Below are 10,017 nucleotides of genomic sequence, written 5' to 3'. Positions count from 1 at the left end.
TGCTAAACATGGATCTTTGTATTTACAAAGTACACCATATACCATTGTCACCCAAATTCCCTCTGGGTCTCTTGCACTATCAAGCAAACCATATAGCATATCTTTATGTGCATTTATTATTATTGTGGGGGGGAGATGGGAGTAACAGAGGAATGAGTACCCAGTACCTAGACCCATGCCTCTGGCTGCATAGCTCTGAGTCTACCATATCAGACCTTGCCACACCCATAGTCACCACTAGCTTTCACTCAAGCCTCACGGGCAAGCAATCTTGCCCCAGGTCCATAAGTGTCAGTCTATTGTGTCCTTGAGCTGCTGCATGCATGACTGTGCATTCCCCATGCCACAGCTCATGTCTTCTGTCCCCAGATGGCTCCCAGCAGCCCCCCAGTAGTCCATACTCTGTGGCAGGCCCCACCCCTTGGAGGAACTAGCAAATTGGGAGACAATCCACCCCTTACCGACCTTTCTAGTGTACAAGTGACATTAATGGAAATAGCCTTGGTGAACTGGAGGACCTCTAGGATCTCTCTCTGAACAACTGCTCATAAGGGGGCAACCCACCCCGGTACTGTAGATTTTCTTAACAGTTGTGTAGTTTGGGAGTCTCTGTCCTCATCTTACCCAACCTACATGAAACTCCCAAGAATCTTACAGCTATAGCTGTCCATTGCTTCTTCAGGTATCTTTCAAATGGGTTTCACGTCTATAAAATACTCAAAGGAAGGTTAATATTATATATTAAATCAATCGTAGACAAGGTCTCATACAGCATGGAAAGGTTTTGTCTGTTCATATTAACTGTTTTCTCCATGGATCCTTGGGTATGAGGCATTAATTTGGTTAGCTCTTTATCATTTTTAGTTATCCCTTTGTATCCTTTTATTCTTGATACACTTACAGTTGTTGGCTCCAGTTGCCTGACCCTGCACTGGGCTAAGGAGGCAGGGGCTTCTCCTTTTCCTGCTGCACTTGTTGGTTCCCTGAGTCAGACAGGCTCTGGGTCTGCCTCCTGACTGTAGCCACATCTGTCATCTTCCCATTGACCACACCAGGTTGCTGAGGGGAGAACTTGGTGGAAAAAACTTGCTTCCACCCTTAGTATAGCCTTTACCAGAAGAGAAATGCATCTTATTTCATCCTTGGGGATTCAAAACAAATCTTCGCATACCAGCAACATATCCCCACATTTACAACATAGCTGTGGCCCATGCTTCTGTGTGGCTGGCCTCTTTCTAGCTACAGATTTTATAATCCATTGTATAACCCATACGGCTATCCCTAACCCCATTAAGCTTATGGGTTTTAATTGGCTTCTCTCCTGGATTTGAGACTCAGAGCCTAGCTGACCCACCACAGGGGAAGCAGGAACAGCACAACTTTCTGAGACCCACATCCCCAAGGCTGTGGTTCCCTTATCAGGCCTAACTATGCCAATTTTCTCACCTGAATTCCCACTGGGTTTCTTGCGCTATTAAGTAAACCATGTAATATATCTTTATGCGCATGTATTATTATCGTGGGTGGGGGGAGTAATACAGGACTGAGTACCCAGTACCTAGCCCTGTGCCTCTGGTGGCTTGGCTCAGAGCCTGCCATATTAGACCACACCATGCCCATAGTCACCTTTAGCATTCACTCAGGACTCAGGTGCCAGCGATCTCGCCCCAGGTCCATAAGTGTCAGTCCATTCTGTACCTGAGCTGCTGCATGCGACTGCGAATTCCCCACGCGGGTGGTTTGCATCTTCTGTCCCCAGATGGCTCGAAGCAGCCCCCCAGTAGTCTACATTCTGTGGAAGCCTCACTCCTTGGAGGAACTAGTGAACTGAGAGACAACTATGCATCAAATAATCGTTTTACAACAGGTACATATATCTTTAAGGAAGCAGCACTCAACTGTATTCATATGCGTTTGGAAAGGTTTCATTAAAAATTCTCAAACTTTTAATATGACACCAAAATTTGGAAAGTAACAGCAAAAATTTTATTGGAGGGACTCATGTTAGGGGACATGTTGGGCGTTTATTTGTGCTCAAGACCTATAATCTTGAAAACTACTTTGAGGTTTTGTCTGACTTGAACTTGAGCGGATCCTGTGTATGCTGTCACAATTGTTGTGTGTTCATGTATGCAAATGACCTGTAGTCCTGAAAACACTTCTTCCTTGTAGTTGTCCAACAACACTGCCTTTTTAATTCTCCTCCTTTATCTCTTTTCCAACAATGCCTGAGCATTGAGGAGAAGAATATGATAGATCTAGATGTCCCATTTGGGGCTGAGTGTTCCACAGGGAAAACAGCATCATGGGTTCGGAGGAAGGGGAAACCCTCAAACCCTAGCTGAAGAGCTGTTGGTATGTGGAAGGTGCTGGGGCAGGAAGAATCAGTTTTATCTGAGCATGACATTTGGAAAGTCCACCACTTTTCTGGCACTTTCCACACCAAGGGATATTTGGGCTACATATATTGAACTCACAGGGAAAGAAGTAAACATGAAATGAATGGGTAGTGAGTGAAGGTATATCTGGGAATACTTGGGGGAGGGGACATATTATAAAATACACCCTATCAGGTTCTCAAATAATCCATAAGATAGTTTAAAATAAACTGACTGAGAGAAGCATGTTTCAGAAACTTCAAATAAAACTATGAAAGCTAGCATTTCACAACTCACTGTTTTTCCCATTTAGCACATTCTTTGATTAAACATAGGTCTAATCAAACCATCTCATGAGTAAATATTAGTGCAAATGGGGAAATGAAAATATTAGCTTTGATTATGTGCAGAACTTGAAGATAAGGCTGTTTTGATGAAAACTGGACATACTTTGGACACAGGACTTGGAATAATGGAGCTAGAATTGACCTGGAAGCCTCTTTCCTGAAGACTAGTTCTCAAAGTTCCTGGGAAGTATGCAAGTTACTGTGGGAGAAAAATAAACCAGTGGGCTAACCCCAATTTTAAAGCCTAAACACCACAACAATGACAAGCACAAGAAGCTATAGTAGTTCAGTAGAGGCACATTTATCTTGGTGATATTCTACAGCTATCTACTGGACTTAAAACCAGCCCAGTGGGAGTGAACTTAGGTGTGTTACTGTAGACACAGTTAATACACATGGATGGAGAGGTCTTGGATCCTAGGGAAAACCCTCCCAAACTGTCACATCCCTAGACAAGTACAATTTCTTGCTGTGCTCTCCATACTGATCCTTATATTTACAAAAAAAACAAATCATTCACCACTTATCAAAGAAGATTCTTTTCAAAACAGGGAGATTTTTTGAGTTTCATAAGTATTCTCTGTGGTTAAATACAGAGAATAATTGTCAGAGAGATGCACAATCCTAAGCGACACATGTACCATGGAATCTCTACACATGAAGCTCATGGAACATAGTGGTATGGTGAGTAGGGAGAATACTAATACATCATTTAAGTCTTGTCAACCAAACTTCCTCATGTAACAGAGGGTGATGTACACTGAAGATCACACCTAGCCACTGTGTAGAGTATAAGCAACTGTAGAGTGTGCGTCCCTGGATAAGGCTCCTTTATTAAGCCTCACCTACCCTTGACTCAGGAACCATTGCAGAAGAGGCAGCAAAAATATTGTAACAGCCAGGGTTAGTGCATGACCACAGGGACACAAAGATTCCCAGGCCTCTGGGAACTTGCTCAGATGAACTTCAGCAATGGTGAGAGCACTCTGAAGATTCAGTAAGACAAACGCAGTAAGACAAAAACTAGCATAGAACTGGGGAAATGGAAGAAGGCTCCAATCTTAGTCAAGGAACTACTGACTGCTGATTATTCCAGGTGAGGGAGAGTAGCTTCTTTAAGAGAGTAACTCTTGATAGACTGTCTAGACTACAGTGGATGAAATCAGAACAGCTGGCATCTGGATACACAAACATGACTCGGTATGCCTTAACTTATATGACAGAAGGTGTGAAAACCATCCTGGGGGATTTGAGGAGTGCAGGTGGGGAGGGGTTTAGATACAGTTAAGATCATTAACATAACTCTGAAATGATCAAAAATTACTTAAAATATATTGAAAAATATTAAAAAGCTTATCCCACAAAACCTAACCATCCATGACTCTGTCTCTAACCTGTATTGTTTAGCAAAGGTTTGCCTCTAAAATTGTGTGATTAATTGTTCAGAGGTAAGAGTGCTTTCAGAAATCAACCATTTGCAATTGCCTTATATAGGATTTTGATTCCAAAAAGAGTTTAGCACAAAAAAATATCCTTTGACACCATACACATTTTTTCATAATATAGTCATGATTGGAGAACATAAAAGGAGATAGTCTGTTCTGCTATAGTTACAATGACTTAACTCAGGAAATTCTGCAGCTGTGCTTTCCTTATGTTAATAATTTCTTTGGCAGTTTTCTCAGTGCTGCAGAGATATCCTTGTTTTTCAACGTGTATATAATTGGATTCAACAGTGGTATCAAAACAGTGTAGAAAAGAGACAATAGTTTTCCAATTCCTTCAGATGCATTTGGATTGGGCCGTATGTAAGTAACAGCAACTGTTCCATAGTATAAGACTACGACTATCAGATGTGAGGAGCAGGTGGAGAAGGCTTTAGACCTCCCTCCAGCAGATGACAACTTCAGAATGCTGCAGATAATTTTTCCATAGGAGACAATTATCAGCAGAAATGGAACCATGATAAGCACTGCAGAAACAACGAAGATTGCTAAATTATTCACAAATGTGTCTCCACAAGCAAGCCTGAGGATAGGTGGAATGTCACAGAAGAAGTGATTAATTCTGTTAGATCCACAAAAAGACAATGAGAAAATCTGGTATGTTTCTCCAGTCACAACTAGAATGTCGCAGACCCAACAGGCAGTCAAGAGTTGTACACATACCCTGTGGTTCATCGTCAGAGCATAGAGCAAAGGCTTGCAAATGGCCACATAGCGGTCATAGGCCATCACTGTTAGGAGGAAGCACTCAGTACCTCCAAATGTAAAGAAAAACCACACTTGCATTGCACAGCTCAGCAAAGACATGTTCCTTTTTTGGGCACAAAAGTCCACCAGCATTCTTGGGATAGTGACTGTTACATAACAGATTTCCACAAAAGAGAAATTGCTGAGGAAAAAATACATCGGTGTCTGAAGAGCAGGGTCAATTCTTGTTACTAGAATTATGACGATGTTGCACATCAGAATAGACAAGTACATGAGGAAAAATATCCCAAACAGAAGCCACTTGAGATGGGGAACATCAGAAAAACCCAGGAGAATAAATTCCATCACTGTTGTGATATTTGAATCTTCTGTTGTAATATGCGCTCCATCTGCAGACATGATAAATTCAACATGTTTATTCATTCATTTTCTCAAATACACTGAGGTTTTTGTTGATTCAAATAGATGCATAAATATGCTTGTATTTGCTCTTAAATTATTATTCCCCATTACTTTGGTTTGTTTATGATGAGATTTATAACACTCAAAATTACTTAACATGTATTTAAAATGAAGTGAAAAAATAAATTTCATTTTACTAGACTTAGTTTCCCCCAAATTATTACTAATTATTCATCACTAATAATAGAACACAAAGAGAGTGCAGCATTTCCTTATTTTGTTGGTGGAATTTTTAAAAATATGGACCTTTTAGATTTTTGTGTTTGCATATTTGTTTTTACAGCCATCATTTCCATTTTTTTTAATCTTAAAACTTCCTTTGAAATTTTTCTTTAATTCTTACTCAAAGTGAGCTTTAAGTTTGTCCATTTTTACTAGTGATTCATTTTTCTGAATTCAATTCCTGTATAGGAGAAAGTAAATACATTGCTTATTGTTAATCTTATAACCCTCATGTAATTTATGAAAATATGAAAAAAGAATGATTACAAAATAATTAACAAGAATTTCTCCATGAATGCCTACTATAACTTCTATTTAAAAGTATTATTTTAATTTATCAAACCAAAACTAACTTTTCACAGCACATTAATAAATGTCCATAAGTATGGAGTTTCCAGTTAATTATATAATTCACTTTTACACCAATGTGATTTCCTTACTCTATTGTCCTTATACGATGATATATGGAGAAATTGGATTGGTGACTATTTCATCACTCTGTCTATGCAAGTTAGTAGAACATCTTGAATTGAAAAACAAACATAACAAATAATAATTCAACTTTCTTCATTATTTTAATATCATTTATATGAATAAATCAATACTATTTGCAGTGCTCATCATATTTTATTAATGCTTCTTACCTAGGTTCTCAAGATAAATAATCATATGTTTTCATGATTTCTTAAGTCTTTGCCCCCTGTGCCACTTCTAGCCCTGTCAGCTTATGGTTTTGGTTAATATGTGTAAGGAGCAAAATAAGACATTGTATTTTTAAATTTCCATTTGTGTTCCTTTTCAATTCTATATGAAATAAATGATGTATTATTAATATCATTTTTTTACTGTTTGAGTTATATCTGGTATTCTCAGCATTGTATGGCCATCCATAGACCATGATTTGATATATTCGTAATTATGTTTAATAACAAGGTTAGGGATATGAGCTGTAGTTAGCATCTTACTTTAAAATAAAAGCTCAGAATCTCATGTTTTTCTATTTTATCAAGTGAGCTTAACTCTCTGAATTAAAGGAATTCTAAACCACAGTATTGAAACAACATAATTGTAGCTTACCTGTGAAGTCTGCCATGAAGTAAACGATAAGAGGAGAGCTGATTTTTCAGGGTCTGTGGTAAATAAACTAATCTTTTTCTCAGGAAGTTCCAGTAAATCCACAATAATTATATTTGCTCAAACACTCAACTACACTTAAGTAGGGAAAAAAGTGCACACATGCTCTTGGGATCATGTTCTCTTGAGAATACGCTCACAAATTTTTATTTCAAATGAATTTCTGAGACTCCTAAATTGATCAAATTTGCGTCCTGTGTTATCATTTTCTCTTGGGGGTTTTCAGCTAACCCTCAGTTTTAAATTTTTACTCTGACCTTTGGACAATAAAACAGTTCAAGCATGACATAAAAATTTAATTTGACATTCACGTTTGATACATATATTACATATCATTTCTTTCATGTATGAACAGTCTTAATATCTTCCATTTTTTTCAACTTTTGCTTGCTATTAAATCTTCTTAAGTATCTCTCACCTCTGTGCTAAATGAGTTTTATTTCTCCATCCATTGATGAGAAGATCATGTGATTTTTTTTTCAGTTTTTGATGCAATAACAAATTCACTTATGTTAAATAATCCATTTATATAAGGAAAAATGGTATTTAGTCAATTTTTTTCAACTTTTGCTTGCTATTAAATCTTCTTAAGTATCTCTCACCTCTGTGGTAAATGAGTTTTATTTCTACATCCATTGATGAGAAGATCATGTGATTTTTTTCATTTTTTGATGCAATAACAAATTCACTTATCTTAAATAATCCATTTATATAAGAAAAAATGATATTTAGTCACACTGCACGATTAGTCTAAAAATTTTTGTAATAAGTTTGGTAAAAATATGAATATAAAATGCATATTGTATATCTGTGTTACCATATCTGTATATATATCCATATATATATATATATATCCATCCCTGAAAGATGTTTCATCTCAATTTTTTATTGAGCTTTTTAAACATTTCATACAACAGTTCTCAATCAAATTTAGATCCCGTCCCCCATTCATGCCTTCCCCTGCCCGCCTTCCAAACATCATGTATTCTGCCATATATGTTAAGCCCTATACATTCAGGAATTTGTACCCAAATGTCCTTCAGTGTAAATTTGACCACTGGAGTATGCTCAACCCATATAGAGATCGTATGTAAGGCATATTCCCTGGCTCTTACACTTTTTCTGCCCCCCTCTTCCACAATGATCCCTGAGCTGTTGTATGGGTTTCCATATAGGAGTCCTATCCTATACTCTGCAGTCTCTTATTCTTTAAAAATTGGCCAGTTGCAGCCTTCTGTGTTCATTGCACTTTGTTGTATAAGAAAGTTTTACTGATAAGAGTTGAGGGATGAATTAGTTTTTCTCTCTATCCCATGTGCTGCTATTTTTTATGAGACTTAGTTGTAGAAGTTCAACTGTAGATGTGTCACGTAGTACTGGGCATCTCTCAGACTTATGTTCTCTGTGCCTGACCAGATGTGCAGTTCTGGAGTAACCTCCATCTGTTGCAAAATAAAAAATAAAAATTAAAAACATGGTGTCTGGCAAACTTGTCTGTAAATACAATGATCCATATTTAGCACATAGTAAGAAATCAAATTTGTTTAGGGATGTGACAGCCTTGGGGTTTTCTCTAAGATCTATAACCTCTCCAGGAATGTGTATTTGGCTATATTTACAATGCCACCCATGAGTTCCCTCCCACTGAGAGGGCTTTAGGTTTTGTTAGATAGCTGTTGATTACCCCATAGATAACAATGACACATTGCACCAATAGAGGTGATTCACCATGCTGTCATTACGATTATTAGGCTTTAGGACTGGGTTGGATCACTTATTGTAGAGATCTTTAATGTCTTTGGTTAGGCTTATTCCTAAGTATACTTTGTAACTATTGTGAATGGGAGAGTTTCCTTGAGTGCTTTTTCAATTGCTTATGACTGGTATATAGAAAGGCTACTGATTTTTGTAAATTAATTTTATAACATCACTTTACTGAAAGCATTACTCATTTCTAAAAGTTTTCACATGGACGTTTTGAGATCTCTTATGTGTAATATTATGCCATCTTTAAATAGAGATAATTCACCCTCTCCATTTTCAGTTATTACTCCTTTAATTTCCTTCTCTTGCATTATTACTCTCACAAGAGTTTCAAGCATTGTATTGAAAAGGAGTGGAGAAAGTGGATAGCCTGTCTGGTTCCTGATTTTAATGGGAATGCTTCCATTTTTTTCTCCATTTAGGATGATGTTGGCTATAGATTTGTTGTATATAGCTTTAATTATGTTGAGGTATGTTCCCTCAAGGTCAGTTCCTTCAAGGGCTTTTAATATGAATACATGTTGGATTTTGTCAAAAGCCATCTCTGTATCTATTGAGATGAACATGAAGTTTTTGTCTTTATGTCCATTTGCATGTTTTATCACATTTATTGATTTATATATATTGAACCATCCCTGCATCTCAGAAAAAATGCCAAATTGATTGCGGGGGATGATCTTTTCTATGTGTGTCTGTATGCAGATTGTATTTCATTGAATATCTTTGCATCTATGTTCATTAAGGATATGGAGCTATACTCTTCTTTTTTGTTGTATCTTAGCATTATTTTGTTGTATCTTTATTTGGTTTGGGTGTTACAGGGATACTTGCTGCATAGAAGGAGTTTGGGAGTTCTCCTTCTGTTTTTATCATTTTGAATAATTTAAGCAGTATTTTCTTTGAATGTTTGATAGAATTCTGCTGTGAATCCATCTCGGCCTGGGAATTTTTTTTTCAGTTGGAAGGATTTCTATAACTGTTTCATTTGCCTTATTTGTTTTAGTCTCTTTAAGCTGTTGATTTCTTCTTAGTTAGACTTTGGTGGTAACCATGGTTTTAGAAATTCATCCATTTCTTTTAGAATTTCAAATTTAATGGAATATATATTTAAAATATTCTCTTACAGTGTTACAGTGTTTTCATTTGGTGGGGGAGCTTGTCTGTTGTGATGTCTCCCCTTTCATCTGTGACTTTGTTTATTTGAATTTGCTTTTTATTTCTTTTGGGCTTTGGGTCATTCTATCTTGTTTAATCTTTCAAAGAGATAGTTTTAGATTCTTTGATTTTTGCTTTGTTTACTTTGTTTCTATTTCATTAATTACTGCTCTGATTTTGTAATTTCTTCTCATCTACTAGGTTTTAGGTTGATTTGTTCTTGCCTTTCCAGGGTCTTGAGTTGTACTATCAAGTCATTTATATTTGCTTTTTCTGATTTCTTAATGTAGGCACTAAGAACTATAATCTTCCCCCTTAGGACTGCGTTTCAGGTGTCCCAGA

The 10,017-nt window shown here is 37.0% G+C and overlaps 1 protein-coding gene across 1 annotated transcript; it reads right to left on the bottom strand.

Annotated features, from left to right (window-relative positions):
- Positions 1-4,377: 4,377 nt before the first annotated feature.
- On the bottom strand, positions 4,378-5,343 carry LOC103731994 (olfactory receptor 10AG1-like). Its single transcript, XM_008830507.2, has one exon. It carries the CDS (start codon positions 5,335-5,337, stop codon positions 4,378-4,380), a length of 960 nt encoding a protein of 319 aa, XP_008828729.2. The 5' UTR covers positions 5,338-5,343.
- Between the last annotated feature and the right edge of the window lie 4,674 nt (positions 5,344-10,017).

Source organism: Nannospalax galili, unplaced genomic scaffold, assembly GCF_000622305.1.
Source record: "Nannospalax galili isolate Female #2095 unplaced genomic scaffold, S.galili_v1.0 scaffold6975, whole genome shotgun sequence".
In the NCBI taxonomy this organism is placed as follows: Eukaryota; Metazoa; Chordata; class Mammalia; order Rodentia; family Spalacidae; genus Nannospalax; species Nannospalax galili.
This window is presented reverse-complemented; position numbering and strand designations above follow the sequence as displayed.